Raw genomic sequence first — 22,075 nt, 5'->3', positions numbered from 1 at the left:
AAAAAACTCTCACATCCCCCGTTTTGCTCACAGTTGCGACACTCGCCCTTCTGTAGTGTTAAGTGAGAATTGACATATACCTATATAATAACTAACAATATACGTTGATCCTTCGGCAGGTTACTTCCCACCGTTGAATTAATTATCTTAAATTGTTTCGGCGTTTCCTTTGTATCGCAATTTCGTATTTTGCAAGCCGCATCGTATTGTTTGTTCACAATCATAATTTTGCGTGAATATTAATTTTGGAAAACCAGAAAGTGTGCCAGTGGTAGCTTTCTTATTGGACAGGTAATTAGGATACGGTTAAAGAATATTCAATTGCATCGATCGGCTTTTGTTTTCTTTCTATTTTATGTCCCAAGCGAGGATTTCACCATTTACAGCAATGGAGGATACCACTATCCGTATAACGCATTATGTTAATCCGCACATGTTTTGGTACAAGCCGGTATCGGCTTATGTGCACAATCTGGAGGAAAAACGGTTCCAGCTGGCAATTGATGAATACTGCGAAGAGAATTTTGGCCATCCAAATGCCAACCGGGACTATGACGCCTTCCCGGGCGAGGTTAGTGACGTTTGGAAATTTTCATAGAAATATGTCGAATAGGGCACTTCTTAGAAGTCGAACTGTATAAAAGACGGTACTCCGATTTAAACAGCAACCTGTTTGAGTCCCCTTTGGTCAAAATTCCTAATAGGTAATTGATTAGACCGGGTTTGATCGCAGTATTGCAGAATCGAGCTGCAAAATTGAGATTGTAAATATGCGGCGCTGCAAAACAATGACTACGCGCTAAATGGAGTTTGCTATATTTAAATAAATCGTGATTATAGATATAAATAAAATTTTAAATGTGGGATTACCTCATATCTTTTTAAAACTTGTGTAATGACCGTGAGTGCAAACGACATGCGATGCGACTTCATTTGCCGCAGTAAATACATGCTCCTCGTTTCATTCAACAAACAATCTAGGAGGAATGGGGCGTGATTCCTACTCATCGAGTACAAACATCTATGAGAAAAACACAATAATGTTTATACATTATACATAAAAAAATCAACTGTAACTATATGTAACGAAAAATACCCGGAAGGACACATAATAACGGATTAAAAAATATTCCGATTTTTGCAGCCTTTTCGGACACATCAATGACTTGTAGAATTGAGTGGAATGCTCTTTTCATAAACTATTGAGTTTGCACTATGTGATTTATAAATATAATTAAACTTTCGATTGGGAATCAACTGATATTTGTTTTGTTTCTTGAAAAGTGTCTCCATCATATAAAAATAATAAACTAGTTAATAACCTCTCTTTGGCAGACCGTTGCTGTGCTGGACTTCGATCGGAATAAATGGTGTCGCTGTATTGTGGATGAGGTCCTTGACTCCAAAGATGGCGGTGAGAAACGGTACAGACTATGGGCAATAGATGACGGTGTACCGATTCAGTCGACTGCGCAGTATGTCAATCTATTACCGCAGAAATTTTTGTGCGACGTAACCAGTAAAGTCAAGAGGGGTGCAATTAAAAACATTCTTCCCTCCGAATGCGTAAGTTAATCAGTTAAAAAAAAAACTATCTACGAATTAAATTCCATTATGCTTTTAAAAGGTTTACGACCCCCATTCGGATAAGCTGATCTCGAAGATTACACCGCGCTGGGATGGCAACGCCTGCAGTGTATTGCAATCGATTATTCAAAACGCAGGCAGTATCTATTTTCGAAATGTTACCAAGCACAAGGTGCATAACGTGTTGGTTAATTTTGGTGATTTAGAGATCATTACACAGAAGGACAATCGTTTCGATGCTACTCGAGTCTTGACGGAAATTCGTCAAGCAACCGAAGTGGAGCCCCGAGATTTTATTACGAGTAAGTTGTCTTAACTTCAGTAAATGTCGAACTCTAAGATTCCTTTTTATTCTAGGACTTTCGGAAATTCAAACAATGAGTGCAAATCGCTTTCTATCAGGCGACGTAAATGCCAATTCCCGGAGAAGTAACAATAAAGTACATTCCGCAAGCCCGCACAAACCTCGTTACGATAATGGGCGTAATGGGCTTATCAAGCTCGCTAATGGCGAGGGAAATTACGATACTCAGGCCCGCGAGATGGAATTGAATGGGGTCGACGAAGAAGATTTTGATGAAAGTGCTAGCATGATAAGACCCAATCATGATCGAGAATATGCTCAACAGCAGCCGTCAGTTGAGGCCATTGCGGAGAATTCCCATTCTGAGGAAGAGCTTTACCCAGTGGCCTCCAACCGAGTTCAGAATGCTAAGAATTTACAATACGAAATGCACCTCTGGCAGCAGAAACCACGTCCAGTTGACCCAAAAACGATTACCAATTTACATAACAGCACTGATCGTCTGTTAGACAATTCTAAATCGAAAAGTTCTTCATCTAGTAACTCCCTTGACAGGCCGGCAAATGGCGGCGAGACCAAACTTGACGACTCGCTAGGAAAACCCAAATCAACGGTCTCTTTTCTGACCAAATTGGAACTCCGCAAAAAACAGCGAGCAGCGCAAAAACCAACAACTGTTGATGAAGAACCTGGACAAAAATCCCCTTCGCTTCAGCCAGCCGTCGGCGAACGTTATTCGAACATTAACATTATTCCTGCTGGATTTAACATGGGAAAGGTTGCCTTTGATAGTGGGCGTGTAGTGGCCGGTGATTCTTCCGATTCCTCTGAACGCAAGGCTAAGCAGCGTACCTCTCCTAAAATTCGACTGAGGGAACAAACACAACAGACGCTGCCGGTTCGATCGCAAAGCCGTCACTCGTCTTCGGACGAGCAGCAACAGCAAGAGCCACGAAACCAACCAGCGCACCGCAACGAGTTCTCCGAGACAAATGGTCGTGTTTATGTGTCGAAAAATGCGAGCCGTTTCGATCAGCTTATCGAGGAGGAAGCATGGTAAGCAGAAACTTGTTTAACAACATTTTGTGATTAAAGCTAATCGAACTACTAACACCGATTGCAAAATGTGAAATAAGTGCGCTTTTTCGGTACTTTCGATGTTAATCCAGTGTTCCGTCTGAACAGAGATAGTGGCAATAATTTCAGGACTTTTTCTAGTCTATTTTTGAAGATTGATTTCGATTTCAGCACCATACCAACATCAATTTTAAACAGAATAAATTCAGTTTAAAATTTACAGATAGTTATGGTGTATTCGATACTCACGCAAATTGTCGAATAGAAAATGAAATCGGTTTAGTGCGAATCCGTATATATTTTCCCACCTGTTCGTTTATAGCTTAAAAGCAGCGGGAATTCAAAAAATATTCTTAAGACAAAATTGTTTTTAACATGGCTCTAGTGGCATGTTTTCTACTTTTAAGTTCAAGTTGGTTGAAATTATTTAGTGTGTTGAAAATAAACTAACAGTGGAATCAACAGAATAGAACATTTTAAATGTGTAAAACTGTATTGATTTCAATCTTGAATCGTAAAAGAGCTCTTGTCCACACATCTTTGCATCAAGTGTCATTTACATCGATATGATTTTGAATAACGAAACGCAAATGAAAAGTAATGAAAAAGTAGATGTAAAAAATTTTCATTTTCAAAGAAACTAAATTCATCTATCTACCAAATTTGTTGAATCCAGTTGAGATCAGATTTTATATTGTTAAATACGCTGAAAATGAATAAATGGGAAAATAACTCGATCGAATCAGTTTCGCTCGAAAATACGACATACCTACTTCTAATTTTTTATGTTACTTTCGAACCACTATAATAGTATCTTCATTCGCACCCTTTCATAAGTAAGTCATGCTTAGTTTGAAGCACCCACCATTGAAATGGAATCTAATCAAATAGTTCTACTATCTCTGCCTAGAATTAGTCCTGAGGAAACTGGTAAAACCATCTTTGTTTTGTATTAAATAATATGAGCTAGTTGAATATTTTTTTTAAACAATCGATGTGATATGTTGAAGTCCGAAATAAAGTCTATGGAATACGGACAAATTGTGTTTCAGTACCTAGCTATAATATTTCCCTCGCGACAAATATTTTGTGATAAACGAAAACCGAAATCACCATGAGCAGCTTTACCGTGCTTGCTTGGAAAAGCTCCCGCCCGTACCCGGCCGGGGCCACCGGTAGATTTCAAGTTAGTTTCCACTTTCGGTTAGCCTCACCACAACCAATGCTTTATCTGTTCTTTTCATTGCAGTGTCCGGTCGCGGCTGTGCCATCAGCGGTTGCTAGTCCACGGCAAACGGATTCCGAAGCCAATCGATCGGGTAGAGAGCGCCAACTTCTGCTCGGAGGTACACCGTCAGCTGGGGATGTTCAACTTCAGCTCGATCCATCGCGTTCAGACGTACTCCTGGCCGCATATCCTGCGGGGCAATTCGTTTTTCTGCGTGAACGCTGCCGGAACAGGAAAGACGTTTGCGTTTTTGCCAGCGATATGCTCGTCGGTTATGGTAGGTTCCTTAGATTAATCTGTATTTTACTTGTTTTTCTATTAGTTTTTATATTGCTTATTTACAAGCAGCTATACAGCTCTTACGAAACTTGAAAGTTTTTTCATGCGTCCGTGCTGCGAGGTGATCAGGTTTTCGGGGATTACGATAGAGGTATTTTGAAATCTGACCATTGATAGTTTCGTGAAAAGAAAAAACCACACCTACTAAATGGCGATACAGCAAGTAGTAGCGGAAAGGAAGCTGACCTTGGAGAGGCCTTAGCAGATTACTTAGGCAACCCTTGGCCTTAGATGTCTGTAAAGACTAGACCTTTTTTTCTCTACCGACTTCGCAGCCGGTTGTAAATGACAATTTCGGAGCTATAGTGCATCGACCCCACCAACTCTATCTAGCATAGGCTGACCAGACGACCCGGATTATGTGGAACTGTCCCGGATTTGGATGGCCTGTCCCGGATCACTAAGCGCTCCGGAAAGTGTTCCGCATTGATTAATTTTTTAATCGAAACAGTTTCTAAGAATGAAACGTAGGAAATTATGTTACATTGCTTCGTTATCTCCCAGTATTTCGATACTGGACGAACCCGGGGACAATTTGGTGCACTCAGCTCTTTTGAGATGAACTGAAGTCCATTGTCAATTGTAGCATGCGTGTTGAAACTGCGGCAGGCTATCATTGGACTTTATGAAAGGCAAAATCCGCCTGGTGATCCGCCTACCCCTGTGTATCTCTGCATTCTTATCCGTCACAAAAGACTGGTTTTCACACGGATACCAATGAAACAACCCACAAATAAACAGATCCCTTGCCAAGTCATGACTTTTTATCATGAATCTACCTCCAAAACCAATCTCGAATCTGCTACAAACCCTACCGCGAGCCAGAGCATGAAGAATTTAACCCTTGGGATTGGCTGAAATCGGCATTCTCTGAAGCTTATTCATCATCGAGTCAGACGCATGCACCGCGTTTCGTCACCACTCGACCGCACAGCCCACGAGGCTTGATTCTAGCCTTTGTTTATTGTTTGAGGCTTCTGTTGGGCTCCCCACTTGCTCGGTAACACTTGTAACCATTCCGAGAGGGATTCGCCGTACAGTACAGCGCTCAGTGTTTAGTTTTTTCGCCAAAGCACGACGCTGAGATCAGCCTTTAGTTTCCGAATGATCCTCAACTGCAGTTGACGATCAAGAGTTCACACTACAGAGTTCCTTACACCCCTTAATTAGTCACACCATAGCTCTTTTAGGATGATCCGTCAGTCCCGCCAGCTCCCGAGGCGACACTGATAGATTCTGCAGGTGACTGCTCACACAATTACTTTCATTTATCCTCCTGTATGATGAATATATCGAAACCACGTTACCTTTAAACTGCGAAAAAAAAAAAATTTATCGCGCAGAACTGTTAACAAATAACCCAACGCTACCAAAAGCTCAATTTCTAAATGATTCCATCTCCTACTACCGAACCGATTTAGCAAGTAAGCCATTCAATATGTCCCGCATTCAACAAAAAAAATCTGGCCACTTTATAGTAGCAGTGCACGTGCGCTCAAGATTATCGACGGTATATACCTTGCGACAAAGCCACCCTCCTCGGTTAAACATTCGGTAATTAGACAATCCGCAAGGTGCGCGTACTACGCGCTTTCCTCTGTGACTAGGTGCTTCGACATTCGAAGATAAATGGAGCAGGATACGTTCGGCCATCAGTGAGACCGCAAAACCCCAGAAGGAAAGCTAGTACCAGGCTAGTGAGATACGCAAGTTCTATGAGAAGGTGAACCGATCTCGTAAAGGATGCACACCGAGGCCTGACACGTGTAGGAACGAGCAGGGAAACCTGTCCACAAACGAGCGCGAGGTAGTTGGTGAGTGGAAGCAGTTCTTTGATAGAGATCTCAATTGCTGATATAGCAAAAGGAAATGGAGCAAAAGTCAACGTATGAGAGCCTATAGGCGTTTCGACTTTCGATCTCAAAGAGGACCACCGAAAAGGACCGACTCTAGACAAAACTCTACAAAAATAGCCAAGAACCATTAGGAACGGCACTTCACTGAATAATTTCATGCTTCGGACTCGCCGTTCTCCCAAAAAGCTACATTCCTTCATAGAATCTCGCACCAGTCATTTTGACTGGTGCCGGTATAAATGGCAAAAACAAAAATTATATTTGTTACTAACAACATTAAGTTCATAAAATGTATTCTCTACTTATAGCTACAACCAATGTTAATTGTTGAGTGAAAATTCATAGCAGCAAAAAACTCAATGAGATTTCAAGCACAAGAAATTTCAACTTTGATCAGAAGCGCCGAACTCACATGAATATCTCTCGCTATTATATGCGATGCTTCTGTTGCTATGCGATGTGAACCAAATTCAGCTGTGAGCATTTTGCTTACTTCTTCCACAGCTGGCATTTCATACAACGAACCAGAGAGCGAAAGAGAATTAACCGCCAGAGAAAACATCAGCTGCGAAAAAAGCTAGCACATCTTCATGAATGAAGATGGCAAACAAATTGGCAGAATTTACATTTTTCCTACGCGGGAATCGACATTTTCTTAACTAGAAAGTAAAAAGCCTAATAAGAATAAGATAAACATGTAGTTTAAATGTGTGTTTTAGTTTAATTTTACGATTTATTTAGAGATTCATTCTCTTACTCTCAGTCACAGTTACGTATCGCACGAGTGAATGCCTATGCTGTTCAACAACGAATTTGTATGTATAGGTGTATAGCTCCGGGTAGCAGTTGAAGCAAAGCAGAATATGATCAAGCGGGAGGAAATATGTGCGAGTTTTGTGCTTCTTGCTATTTTTACATACTTATGTGTCCATGTCCGCCGGCCCGGCGGAACAAATGGATGAAATCAGAGATCTTCACTGCTGACGGTTTATTTATTTATTATTATTAATCAACGGGCTCGATTTGGCCCCAATGATTGTCAGGTTAACATAAAAATAGTCATGTCGAATTGAGTAAGATTCTATCAAACGTATACAAACAGATTTTAAAATAACTGTATCTTCGAGGTTTACCTCTCCCGAAAAAAGCGAATGAAACTGCCCTGTAGTATCCGTCGTGGCAGATGAAAGTCGAATAACGACGATACTTGATTGAAGGCCCGCTGTAGACCGCCGATAGCGCCGTTCATACTGTAGTTAGTGCGACGAGGTGGCAATCTCAACATTGCATTGTTCCGCAACGCTCGTGGTTGAACATTTATGTTAATTTGTTCCAGCAGCGCGGGGCAGTCAATTCTCCCTTGTAAGCTATCCGCGATAAACAGTGCTCTGGAGCTAGCCCGACGAACACGGAGAGGTTCTAGATCGATCAGTTGACAGCGGCTTTCATAGCTGGGAAGACGGAACGGGTTTCTCCATGGCAATTTTCGCAAGGCGAATCTAAGAAATCGACGCTGAACGGACTCGATTCTTTCAGCGCTGTTGTTGTAGTTAGGGTTCCAAACAGACGAACAGTATTCCAGAACTGACCGCACCAGCGAACAGTATAGCGATTTGAGGCAGTATATGTCAAAAAAAGTTTTCGCGATCCTAAAGATAAAGCCTTGATAAAGGACCTTGAGGCTTTAGCGACAACATACGAGATATGATGCTTGTACGTTAACTGCGAATCTAAGACAACGCCCAAGTCTTTAATATGCGAAACACGTTCAATTACTGTGCCCTCGAGCGTATAACGAAACAGGATCGGATCTTTCTTACGGGAAAATGTGATTGCTGAGCACTTCTCCGGGTTCACTATCATACAGTTCACGTCGCACCAAGTGGCAAAGGCCTCGAGTTGATTTTGAAGAAAGTGACAGTCGTCAGTCGAGCGGATCCGGATGTACATTTTAAGATCATCTGCATACGAGAGTCGTGGGCCCTTAATGACCAAATTAACGTCGTTGAAATAGAGCAGAAAAATCAGAGGACCTAGTTGGCTTCCTTGAGGTATACCTGATGAAGCTGGATAGCTATCGGATCGACAATCTCCCGCCATGGCTTTTACCTGTCGCCAGGACAGGTTCTCGTCTACAGCCCGGATGTCGTTGGCTAAGCTCCGTCGCCATGAGCCTCTGGGTCTGCCTCTACGCTGTCCTTGTGGATTCCAGTCGAGTGCTTCTCTGCAAACCTCGTTCGCTCCTTTCCTCAAGGTGTGTCCGATCCACTTCCACCTACGTTCACGAATTTCTGTGGCTATCGGCCGTTGATGACACCGACGATGGAGTTCCCGATGGATATCCAGTTATCAGGCCACCAGGCACGAATGATGTATCGCAGGCATCGATTAATGAATACATGCAGTTTTTGCGTTGTCTCCGCTGAGACGCACCACGTTTCGCAGGCATACAGCAGTACGGATTTAACGTTTGAATTAAAGATTCGGGTTTTCGTACGTAGAGTGATCTGATTTGAGCGCCAAATGTTTCACAGACCTGCAAAGACACCCCTGGCCTTCTTGATCCGTGTGGCTATATCAGTCTTGATACCACCATCGGGCGTTGTTTGGCTACCAAGATATTGAAAGGCGTCTACCTGCTCAACTTGTTGTCCCGTTACTGTGAAGTTGGTGGAATTGTCGGTGTTCACTACCATTGACTTAGTTTTAGCTACATTGACTGTGAGACCTGCCTGGGAGCTCTCGGAGAGGTCGTCTGCCTTGCTCTGCATATCGTTTCGGCGATGTGCGAGCAAGACAATGTCGTCGGCTAGGTCGAGGTCATTTAGCTGCTCCATCGTTAGAAGATTCCAAGGCAATCCTCGATTTGGTCTACTGTCAATTGCTCCAACTAATATCTCATCCATAACGTTGAGAAACAGAAGCGGTGATAAAATGCAGCCCTGTCTCACGCCAGCAGTAACCCTTATGGGGTCGGACAACACGCCGTCGTGCAAAACCTTGCACGAGAACGCCTCGTACTGAGCCTCGATGAGATGGACTAGCTTATCTGGAACTCCTCTACGCCTAAGTGCGCCCCAGATGTTTTCATGATTGAGTCGGTCGAATGCCTTTTCGAAGTCAACGAACACCAGCAGAAGAGAGTCCTGGAATTAGTTGATCTGCTCCAATATAATGCGGAGCGTTGTGATATGGTCTACACATGATCGGTCAGCACGGAATCCAGCTTGCTGCCACCGGAGAGTAGCGTCGATCTTCTCCTGGATCCGGTTGAGGATTACCTTACAAAGTACTTTGAGAGTAATACAGAGCAACGTGATGCCACGTCAGTTACCGTATTCAGTTAGGTCTCCTTTCTTATGGACTTTGACCAATATGCCCTGCATCCAGTCCACCGGAAAAGTTGCGGTTTCCCAAATATTGCTGAAAAGCTGATGCATCATCTGGGCTGACAAAGATGGGTCAGCGTTGAGCATTTCGGTTAAAATACGATCTATCCCTGGCGCTCTATTGGATTTCATACTCTTGATGGCTGCTACAATTTCATCCAGCGATGGCGCCTCCGAGTTCACGCGATTTATTTTTGCTGCTGGTTTTGTTGGTCTCTGACATTTGAAACTCGGAAGAGTTGTTCAAAATGTTCAGTCCATCGCTTAAGCTGTTCTGTACGGTCAGTCAATAGCTGACCAGCTCTGTCCTTTAGCGGCTTCTTTGTATTCATCCTGGCACCACTAAGGCGGCGAGAAATATCGTACAACAAACGGATATCACCATTGGCGGCGGCGGTTTCTCCTTGTTCGGCTAGGGAGTTAGTCCAGGCTCTCTTGTCCCGCCTACAAGCACGTTTAACAGCCCTCTCCAGTTCGGCGTATCGTTGACGGGCAGCTGTCTTAGCCGATCTGGTCCGCGCTCGCTCAATGCCGGCTTTCGCCTCTCTCCGCTCGTCGATCTTCCTCCAAGTTTCATCCGAAATCCACTCCCTCCGCCCACTGCGCGCTTTGCCGAGGGTTTCATCACTGGTCGTGATGAAGGCGTTCTTGATGCCGGTCCATTGCTCTTCGACGGTTCCACCAGATGGCAACTCCGAGGCTCGAGATTCAAGTTGTTCAACAAAGGCCCTTTTCACCTCAGGATTCTCCAATCGGCGGACGTCGTAGCGGCACCCAACTTTCTCCTCCCGTCGTTGGACACGTGCGACGCGCAGACGTATCTCAGCGATAACAAGATGATGGTCGGATGCAATGTCAGCGCTGCGTTTGTTGCGTACATCAAGAAGGCTCCTTCTCCATTTCCGGCTGATGCAGATGTGGTCGATTTGGTTTTCTGTTCGGCCGTCGCGGGAAACCCACGTGACTTTATGTACTGGTCTATGGGGGAAGAGCGATCCACCAGTGACCATGTTGTTATTACCACAGAAGTCTGTAAACAGCTCCCCGTTTTCGCTCATCTCTCCTAGGCCATGGCGTCCCATGACGCGTTCAAGGTCCGCGTTGTTTGAGCCAATCTTCGCGTTGAAGTCGCCCATGTGAATTTGGATGTCCCCCATTGGGATTTTCTCAATCACGCTGTTCAGCTGGCTGTAAAAACTCTCTCTCCTGCAGGTCGTCAGCATCTGTTGGCGCATAGCACTGGATTGCCGTAAGGTTCCTAACCCGTGTTCTAAATCTGGCAACGATTATTCGCTCATTTATTGGTTCCCACTTCATCAGGGCCGCACGTGCCCCTGGGCTCAGTAGGAATCCAACTCCTCTTTCTCGAGTAGCATTTTCACCTCGTATGCCAGAGTAGAGCAAGACTTGCCCGGATGATGCCCTGTGTTCGCCAGTACCCGGCCAGCGGACCTCACTCAGCCCCAGGATTTCAAGCTTCAGGCGGCTAGCTTCCCTTGCAAGTTGAGCCAGCTTGCCCTGCTGGGCAAGGGTCAGTATATTCCATGTTCCGATTCATGTCCGTGTTTTCATGCTAAAGGTCGTTGCCAATAATCCGGAGAGATTTCTTCTTTCATTTTCATTAACTTTTTGTGTGTTCTGGTACAGTAGGCTGTTAACCTAAGGTCCTGCGATTGGATGAAATCGGCATTCTGTGAAGCTTATTCATCATCGAGTCAGACGCATGCATCGCGTTTCGTCACCACTCGGCCGCACAGCCCACGAGACTTAATTCTGTTGGGCTCCCCACTTGCTCGGTAACACTTGTAGCCATTCCGAGAGGGATTCGCCGTACAGTACAGCGCTCAGTATTCAGTTTTTTCGCCAAAGCACAATCCATGACGCTGAGAACAGCCTTGACTTTCCGAATGATCCTCAACCGCAGTGGACGATCAAGAGTTCAACTCCAACGTCTGGCCTACGCCTTGCGGACAGCCCTGAGAGTTTTCTTACATCCCTTAGGTAGTCACACCATAGCTCTTTTAGGATGATCCGTCAGTCCCGTCAGCTCCCGAGGCGACGCTGATAGATTCTGCAGGTGACTGCTCACACAATTACTTTCATTTCTCCTCCTGTATGATGAATATTTCGAAACCACGTTACCTTTAAACTGCGAAAAAAGTATACCGAGCAGAACTGTTTACAAATAAAGCTAACATTCATGGCCCCTGGGAATGCCGCCTTCGCCAAAATGAAGTGCTCTATTTCTAAATGATTCCATCTCCTACTACCGAACCAATTTAGCAAGTAAGCCATTCAATATGTCCCGCATTCATCAAAAAAAAAATCTGGTCACTTTATAGTAGCAGGACAAACAGGCTCAAAATTATCGACGGTATACCTTGCGACAAAGCCACCCTCCTCGGTTAAACATTCGGTAATTAGACAATCCGCAAGGTGCTGAGAACTACGCGCGTACTACGCGCTTTCTTCCATCAGTGAGGCCGCAAAACGCCAGAAGGAAAGCTAGTACCAGGCTAGTGAGATGCACAAGTTCTATAAGAAGGTGAACCGATCTCGTAAAGGATACACACCGAGGCCAGACATGTGTAGGAACGAGCAGGGAAACCTGGCCATAAAAGAGCGCGAGGTAGTTGGTGAGTGGAAGCAGTTCTTTGATAGGGATCTCAATTGCTGATATAGCAAAAGGAAATGGAGCAAAAGTCAACGTATGAGAGCCTATGGGCGTTTCGACTTTCGATCTCAAAGAGGACCACCGAAAAGGACTGACTCTCGACAAAACTCTACAAAAATGGGCAAGAACCATTAGGAACGGCACTTCACTGAATAATTTCATGCCTCGCACTCATCGTTCTCCCAAAATGCTACATTTCTTCATAGAATCTCGCACCAGTCATTTTGACTGGTGCTGGTATAAATGGCAAAAACAAAAATTATATTTGTTACTAACAACATTAAGTTCATAAAATGTATTCTCTACTTATAGCTACAACCAGTGTTGATTGTTGAGTGAAAATTCGTAGCAGCAAAAAACTCAATGAGATTTCAAGCACAAGAAATTTCAACTTTGATCAGAAGCGCCGAACTCACATGAATATCTCTCGCTATTATATGCGATGCTTCTGTTGCTATGCGATGTGAACCAAATTCAGCTGTGAGCATTTTGCTTACTTCTTCCACAGCTGGCATTTCATACAACGAACCAGAGAGCGAAAGAGAATTAACCGCCAGAGAAAACATCAGCTGCGAAAAAAGCTAGCACATCTTCATGAATGAAGATGGCAAACAAATTGGCAGAATTTACATTTTTCCTACGCGGGAATCGACATTTTCTTAACTAGAAAGTAAAAAGCCTAATAAGAATAAGATAAACATGTAGTTTAAATGTGTGTTTTAGTTTAATTTTACGATTTATTTAGAGATTCATTCTCTTACTCTCAGTCACAGTTACGTATCGCACGAGAGAATGCCTATGCTGTTCAACAACGAATTTGTATGTATAGGTGTATAGCTCCGGGTAGCAGTTGAAGCAAAGCAGAATATGATCAAGCGGGAAGAAATATGTGCGAGCTTTGTGCTTCTTGCTATTTTTACATACTTATGTGTCCATGTCCGCCGGCCCGGCAGAACAAATGGATGAAATCAGAGATCTTCACTGCTGATGGTTACCCGCCATGGCTTTTACCTGTCGCCAGGACAGGTTCTCGTCTACAGCCCGGTTGTCGTTGGCTAAGCTCCGTCGCCATGAGCCTCAGGGTCTGCCTGTACGCTGTCCTTGTGGATTCCAGTCGAGTGCTTCTCTGCAAACCTCGTTCGCTCCTTTCCTCAAGGTGTGTCCGATCCACTTCCACCTACGTTCACGAATTTCTGTGGCTATCGGCCGTTGATGACACCGACGATGGAGTTCCCGATGGATATCCAGTTATCAGGCCACCAGGCACGAATGATGTATCGCAGGCATCGATTAATGAATACCTGCAGTTTTTGCGTTGTCTCCGCTGAGACGCACCACGTTTCGCAGGCATACAGCAGTACGGATTTAACGTTTGAATTAAAGATTCGGGTTTTCGTACGTAGAGTGATCTGGTTTGAGCGCCAAATGTTTCGCAGACCTGCAAAGACACCCCTGGCCTTCCTGATTCGTGTGGCTATATCAGTCTTGGTACCACCATCGGGCGTTGTTTGGCTACCAAGATATTGAAAGACGGCTACCTGCTCAACTTGTTGTCCCGCTACTGTAAAGTTGGTGGAATTGTCAGTGTTCACTACCATAGACTTAGTTTTCGCTACATTGACTGTGAGACCTGCTGCCTGGGAGCTCTCGGAGAGGTCGTCTAACTTGCTCTGCATATCGTTTCGGCGTTGTGCGAGCAAGACAATGTCGTCGGCTAGGTCGAGGTCATTTAGCTGCTCCATCGTTAGAGGATTCCAAGGCAATCCTCGATTTGGTCTACTGTCAATTGCTCCAACTAATATCTCATCCATAACGTTGAGAAACAGAAGCGGTGATAAAATGCAGCCCTGTCTCACGCCAGCAGTAACCCTTATGGGGTCGGACAACACGCCGTCGTGCAAAACCTTGCACGAGAACGCCTCATCCTGAGCCTCGATGAGATGGACTAGCTTATCTGGAACTCTACGCCTAAGTGCGCCCCAGATGTTTTCATGATTGAGTCGGTCGAATGCCTTTTCGAAGTCAACGAACACCAGCAGAAGAGAGTCCTGGAATTAGTTGATCTGCTCCAATATAATGCGGAGCGTTGTGATATGGTCTACACATGATCGGTCAGCACGGAATCCAGCTTGCTGCCACCGGAGAGTAGCGTCGATCTTCTCCTGGATCCGGTTGAGGATTACCTTACAAAGTACTTTGAGAGTAATACAGAGCAACGTGATGCCACGCCAGTTACCGTATTCAGTTAGGTCTCCTTTCTTATGGACTTTAACCAATATGCCCTGCATCCAGTCCACCGGAAAAGTTGCGGTTTCCCAAATATTGCTGAAAAGCTGATGCATCATCTGGGCTGACAAAGATGGGTCAGCGTTGAGCATTTCGGTTGAAATACGATCTCTCTCCGCTCGTCGATCTTCCTCTAAGTTTCATCCGAAATCCACTCTCTCCGCCTGCTGCGCGCTTTGCCGAGGGTTTCATCACTGGTCGTGATGAAGGCGTTCTTGATGCCGGTCCATTGATCTTCGACGGTTCCACCAGGTGGCATCTGTTCGCAAGTTGTTCGACAAAGGCCCTTTTCACCTCAACATTATTCTCCAATCGGCGGACGTCTTAGCGGCATCAAACTTTTTCTTCCCGTCGTTGGACACGTGCGATGCGCAGACGTATCTCAGGGATAAGATTATGGTCGGATGCAATATCAGCGCTGCGTTTGTTGCGTACATCAAGAAGGCTCCTTCTCCATTTCCGGCTGATGCAGATGTGGTCAATGTGGTTTTCTGTTCGGCCGTCGCGGGAAACCCACGTGACTATGTACTGGTCTATGGGGGAAGAGCGATCCACCAATGACCATGTCGTTATTACCACAGAACAGCTGTAAACAGCTCCCCGTTTTCGCTCATCTCTCCTGGGCCATGGCGTCCCATGACGCGTTCAAGGTCCGCGTTGTTTGAGCTAATCTTCGCGTTGAAGTCGCCCATGTGAATTTGGATGTCCCCCTTCGGGATTTTCTCAACCACGCTGTTCAGTTGGCTGTAAAAGCTCTCTTTCTCCTGCAGGTCGGCAGCATCTGTTGGCGCATAGCACTGGATTGCCGTAAGGTTCCTAACCCGTGTTCTGAATCTGGCAACGATTATTCGCTCATTTATTGGTTCCCACTTCATCAGGGCCGAATGTGCCCCTGGGCTCAGTAGGAATCCAACTCCTCTTTCTCGAGTAGCATTTTCACCTCGTATGCCAGAGTAGAGCAAGACTTGCCCGGGTGATGTCCTGTGTTCGCCAGTACCCGGCCAGCGGACCTCGCTCAGCCCCAGGATTTCAAGCTTCAGGCGGCTAGCTTCCCTTGCAAGTTGAGCCAGCTTGCCCTGCTGGGCAAGGGTCAGTATATTCCATGTTCCGATTCGTGTCCGTGTTTTCATGCTAAAGGTCGTTGCCAATAATCCGGAGAGATTTCTTCTTTCATTTTCGGTAACTTTTTGTGTGTTCTGGTACAGTAGGCTGTTAACCTAAGGTCCTTATCCCGCTGATGGGGCTGCCATCTTAATGTGGGCGGGAGCCACTGTGCCCCCTTTCCTGTTAGCATACGACAACCGAAGTTGCGTACCCCAGCCGGCACCTCGTGGAGGTAGGAATAGGAGTTAATGAACAGAGGTTATGGAATGCACATGTTCACCCTTTGCCAGCCCATGTATAAGGACGAGGGAGGAAATTTAATCACAAAGCGCGAGGTGATCAACAGGTGGACGCAATTCTTCGATGAACACCCCAATGGCGAACGGAAGTTAACCGGTGTAGTGGTAGAAGTCACGATTCAAATCCAATCCCCGTAGAAGTCACGAATGACCCAACCTTTTAAAGTCTCTATAATCAAACAAAAAAACAACCTGATTACCAAGAAGTCAAACGAGAAGTCGAGTTGCTGAAGACCATCAAAGCCGTTGGTAAGGACCGCCTACCTTCGGAGCTTTATAAACATGACCGAGAAACACTGACTACGGCTCTACACTGGGTTATAACCAAGATTTGGGACGACGAGACGCTACCGGTAGATTGAAGGAGTGGTTTGTCCCATCTACAAAAAGGGTGATCGGTTCGACTGCTGCAACTATCGCGGCATAACGCTGAAAGGGTACTCTCCCAGATCCTGTTACGCCGGTTGTCACTGATAGCATAAGGTTTCGTAGGAAATTATCAGATCTTTGAGAAATATTGGAAGTACAACTTGCCCACGCATCACATCTTTAATGATTTCAAAGCAGGATACAGTTGATCGAGAACAGCTATGCAAGCTAATGCGCGAACACGATTTTTCAGATAAATATACGCGTCTGATCAGAGCTCATTGAATCGAGTGATGTGTTTCGTGCGTCTCGAGTCCTTTCAAAACGCGGCAAGGGTTGAGACAAGGTGACAGCTTATCCTGCTTATAGTTGCTATATATATAGTTCGGCGGATAGAACACCAGGCGAATTGGCATCCCTGATTTATGAAATTAAATTTGAAATTATGGTGAAATGTGCAGGTTTTTACGAAAAATAATCACTGGCGGGTGTTGAAAATGGCTAGTTCTATGAAAATAAAGTGTGTTTTTTTAACATTACTTCTGCATTTTGGATTTTGAAAAGCTTTTGGCTCCGCTTTTGACGTTTATTTGGCTCCCGATTTTCTATCCGTCGAACTATATATATAGTAACTATAATCCTGCCTGCTGTTCAACATCGAAAATAATGTTGATATCATAGCCAGAAACTTCGCGGCAACGGAGGCAATGTACGCCAGCCAAAGACCAAACCATGAAAGGAAGAGGCTCAAAAGAAACAAACGCGCACCTCTCACCAACAGTAACCGTTGACGACGATGAAGTAGAAGCGGTAGATGAGTTCATGCATTTAGGATCATTGGTGACCGCGTACAACATTACTAAGAAGATTCAGCGGCGCATTTAAATGATAAATCGGCCCTGATTTACCGCTTGAAAAACGCTACGAATAAGAAGTATAGGTAGACCGCCATGCGAAGCTGTCAATGTACAAAACCCTTATTAGACCAGTAGTTCTCCATAGATTTAAAGCCGTGACTCTGCTCACGGAGGACATCCACGCCCTTGCCGTGTTCGAGCGGAAGGTGCTGCGGACGATAATTGGCGGAGTACAAACTGAAAGCGGAGAGCGACTTGCATTGATTCCCTTCCCATCATACATTTGGCGAAAGTCGATAGGCTATGGTGGGCCGGACGCGTCGTAAGGTTGCCGGACGCCAGTCCATTTCAACAACCGCACCGATATCAGGAACATTTAATCATGCAACTATAACACCTCAGCCAACCAAATGCGTAAAAATGACCCATACATTACATTTTCAAATTTTGCTTGGCTGATGTGTTACAGTTAAATAAGCAAAATCAGTGCACTGAGTGCAGGACAGCCCTGCCAAGGTGCTACATTCCGCTTTCGAAACCTGACTGTCAGCCTCTATTCAATAGGCTTTGCACTGAGTACAAGACGAATTGCCGGGCTAGTGCTGTGATCTTATTGACTGTAACAGGCCCTCCCAGTTGTGATTCGAACATGCGACGAATGGCTTGCTAGACCGGATGTCGTGCCACGAGGCCAACTGGGAGGGTAAGCTTTGTAGAAGTACCTACATTATTTTTTCACGTAATTTTGTTTAAAATTTTAGAAAATGCTCGATGAGAATCTGGTAGCGAAAGGACCGGGACCAATAGCCATTGTCATTTGCAAGTCATCCAGAGAAGTACAAAGAGTGGCGAGCTACTGTCGAAAGATACTCAATACGTCAATGAATAGAACGATGGTAGTAGTGGAAGCGTTCGGTGCCCGAGAGATTACGAAGGCTTGCGTAAGCTTACAACGGTCGAAGTTTTAACTTTTGTTAGCTAACTATTACTTAATTTTAGAACCTGCTGCTGAATGGATGTGCGATTTTAGTTGCAACTGCGCCCGCTTATCGGCGAGTATTCGAGAGCATGAGTGATGCTTTCACTAAAGAACGGATCCAGTGCGTTGTGATTGATAATATAGATAGCATCATTGAGCGGTTTGGTAGTGAGCTTCAATTGCTTTGTAAAAACTGTGATAAGGTTGAACTACAGATGGTTGTGACAGCTACATACTGGAATTCGTTGTTCTTTGGTTTCTTGAAAAAGTACAAAAATATGATTATCTGCATAGGAGCATATCTTGAAGCAGCCATCTATGGTAAATCAAATCTGATCTTGAAATTGCAAACGAAGGAGCAGAAAATTCCGGAAATTATTCGATTCGTCAAGGAGAATGACTATCATAACGAGCGGACGCTGATTGTGTGCAGTGAAGCTAGTGAAGTTTATGAGGTTGTTGAACAGCTGAAAACGCACTCTATCCCTCACTTGTTTTGCAATGATCAGACAACCCTGACGAAAATGGGTAAGATTCAGCTAAACGAAATGCATTTTTTCTGTTCAAAACACAATTAACGCTTCTCTTCTCAGATGGTTTCAAAGAATGGGACAATCAGCTACCGGGTGAAATGCACGTTATGGTATGTTACGATGCCGTACTACCGGACATGGAAATTTATAAGGCGCAGCACATCATAAACTATTCTTTGCCGAAGTCGTGGACGATGTTTACACGCAGATTTGCTTGTTCGTTTGGTTATTATGAGGATCCACTCCGTGAAAATGCCGGCAAGCAACAAAAGACAGCGTCGTCCCTTATACTTCTTGATGAGAATAATAACGAACAGCTGCCGAAGCTAATCGAGTTCCTACGGATACATAATCAGGACGTGTCGGAGCCCATCATGAAATTAACAAATGTGAGCTAGCCGTGATTGTTTACCCTGAGTGTATTTTCAAGAATTAACATAACATTATTTATTGCAGAATATCCGCATCCAGCAGGAGGAGGAAAAGCTCGCAATTGGCAATCCGATAGACTTTTGTTCACAGGTTTTGGATTTTGGAAAGTGCCGCAATACTGGCTGCACGAAACGACACGTTTTCACCACTAAAGATCTCTCGCTGGGCATTCTGCCTTCTACTGGCATTGTCAAGTTAAAAATTTACAACATTTTTTCACCAACGCACTATACGGCGCGAGTGCTAGAACACCGAGACTACGGAGCCACCGGTTGGACCACGGTAAACGACGCGCAGGAATTTTTCGCTCTCGACATGGAAATTCAGACACATTTCGCAAACGAAGAACTACACTGCAGCCACGGTGACGTACATTTCAACGACTGGTGTATAATTTATGATGAGTTTCGTTACTGGCGCTGTCGTATAATGAGTATTGAACCGAAAAAGTACATTAAATTTTCGTCAATGTTCTTTATTTCGTTTGACTGACTTTGTTTTTCTTACAGAGAAAATGCTACCAGCAGAAAGTTGAAAGTTAAATTACTGGACGTTGGTCGCACTATTGACTGTATGTCTTCGGAGCTGTTGTACATACCGGAAGAGTTCTGTCGGCTTCCAGCACAAGCCATTGACATTCGTATCGTTGGTGTTGTCCCGCATGATTACGAAACTGACTGGGATAAGCGAGCTACCATTACCATTCGCGAGTGGATCGAAAAATATACCGCCAACGATAAGTTCCATGTCGAAGGCAAAGTGATGCTGGCAATTCGGGACACAATTTGGGTCGATACAATACGTCTAGTTGAACATTTGAATGGAATCAATACAGATATTCACGAAATACACGTTAAATCCGAGATTGTGGGCAAAAATTTTGGAGTAACGGATAAGGAACCGTTGGAACTATTAACTGCGATGGTAGAAAACTGTGAAGCATACAGAAAACGTGCCCTCGATGCAATGGCAATAGAAGTTGATGAATTACCGGACGAAGGCATTGCCAATAGCAGTAAATCTGATGACGAAACCGAAACAAATCAGTTTTTTCCCAACGGTACGAGGCTTATGGAGAAGGATAAGCCTACGCCACCCTCTCCTGCACTGCTGAAGCCTATGGAATGCAGCGATACCGATTCCGATGATTGCTCATCGGAGCCCCCGGTACGAAATGATAATGAACTGGTACGGGCACTCGCATCGTTGAATGTCAACGATACAGGGATCGAAGAGCAGAAAACAAAGAAACGACCAGATTTCAATGAAATTTATGATGAAATTGACATGGAAACATCTTACGAAGTGTTCATTTCACAGTACTATGCTCCAGACGATTTTTACGTGTGTCGAGTAGATAAGTAAGCACATCAGATAGCCATTTGATACAACATACAGCATATTATTATTTGCTTATTCTCTAGATTTTCCTTTATTGCAACAATGATTGCAAATTTCGCCGAGGATGAAACCAATCTTGTTCCACTGACGGAAGCCCAAGTCGAGGATTACTGCCTGGTGTTTTATGACAATGCGTACCAGCGTGCTAAAATAACGCATGTCGAGTCTCGTGATATTCGAGTGTTTTTCTTGGATCTCGGTGGCTACGACACCTACGTTTCAGTGGATCTGTTTGAGATGCCTGATGATCTGCTCAAAGCGTCACCTTTTTGCGTACGGATTTTTTAAATAATTTTATTTTCCAATATTTTTGCACAATTGAATCTGTTTACAGGCAATCAAAGCCGGGGTGGCTTGCTTGCAGCCTCGCGAGGACGAGACTCAGGGATGGGATCCCGAAATCGGAGATAAAATCTACGACCAGGTGTTAGCTAACTATCGAACATTTGATGCGAAAGTAGTGGAAATTGTCAGTAAGCCACACGTGGATCCTTTAGTTCACTGCAAATCGTATCGATTGTTGTTGTTCGATCCTGAAAACGAACTCGAATCTTGGATTTTTGACGAAATTGTCGAGCTTAAATTGGCGCGCTACATTGAAGATGAAAGACCTTATTCGATTGATATAAACTTTGGAGAAGATGATTTCCGACAATTCTTAGATCCTAACTACGAAGCACAGAAGAAAACTAAGGACGTTGATTTCGAAGAAGCGCGGATTGAGGAAATTTCCGAAACAAATCAAGAAGAAGTAACACATTCCGATGTTAAATCAAAAAAAGCTTCATCTAAGCTAACTTTACTGAAGCAGCGGATACGAAAAAAGAAAACTGAAAATATGCCCGCTTACCCGCGCCTAAAATGTGATTTCCGAAGTCCCAAGACCATTTGGCGACAAGACGAATCTCTCATAGTAATCCGCATTGCCTCACCGGAGAACGTAGTATACGATTTGTGTGTAGATTCCGAGTCTCTGCAGGTATGCTACGTTCTCGATGATGAAAAGTACCTTCTGTCGATTGTTTTCTTTGGCGCCGTTCTGCCAGAGTTGACCGTGCATGAAGTTCGCGGTCTGTCAATCGTTGTTCGTCTAGTTAAATTGGTTCCGTCAATGCATTGGCCCTCCGTTATGCGACACGGTGACAGGGTTCCCTGGCTTCAACAATGCATCGAAGTGCCATATGCAGACGAAACCGACGCAACGGACGGAATGCATCGAACGTTCCCGACCGTTCCTAATCTTGATGTTCCCTCCAATAGCTCTAGTGATGAAGAGCCGGATTTCAGCGACCAGTTTGATAGGTTTGACCCGATTGAGGACGATTATTTCATGGGAGACGACTAGAGTAGGTTGTTACTTT

General features: G+C 44.5%; 1 protein-coding gene across 1 annotated transcript; it reads left to right on the top strand.

Annotated features, from left to right (window-relative positions):
- The first annotated feature begins 185 nt into the window (after window positions 1–185).
- Window positions 186–22,075, top strand: LOC128733542 (uncharacterized). The gene is made up of 13 exons (XM_053827193.1): window positions 186–291; window positions 366–571; window positions 1,336–1,566; window positions 1,628–1,889; window positions 1,945–2,947; window positions 4,218–4,473; window positions 18,131–18,310; window positions 18,369–18,876; window positions 18,942–19,270; window positions 19,338–19,762; window positions 19,823–20,674; window positions 20,738–20,987; window positions 21,049–22,075. The coding sequence occupies exons 2-13, from the start codon at window positions 389–391 to the stop codon at window positions 22,057–22,059; spliced, it is 5,490 nt and encodes a 1,829-aa protein (XP_053683168.1). The 5' UTR covers window positions 186–291; window positions 366–388; the 3' UTR covers window positions 22,060–22,075.

The sequence above is a fragment of the Sabethes cyaneus genome, chromosome 2, assembly GCF_943734655.1.
Source record: "Sabethes cyaneus chromosome 2, idSabCyanKW18_F2, whole genome shotgun sequence".
Taxonomy (NCBI): Eukaryota; Metazoa; Arthropoda; class Insecta; order Diptera; family Culicidae; genus Sabethes; species Sabethes cyaneus.
The sequence above is the reverse complement of the archived record's forward strand: the minus strand, read 5'-3'. Positions and strand labels throughout refer to the sequence as shown.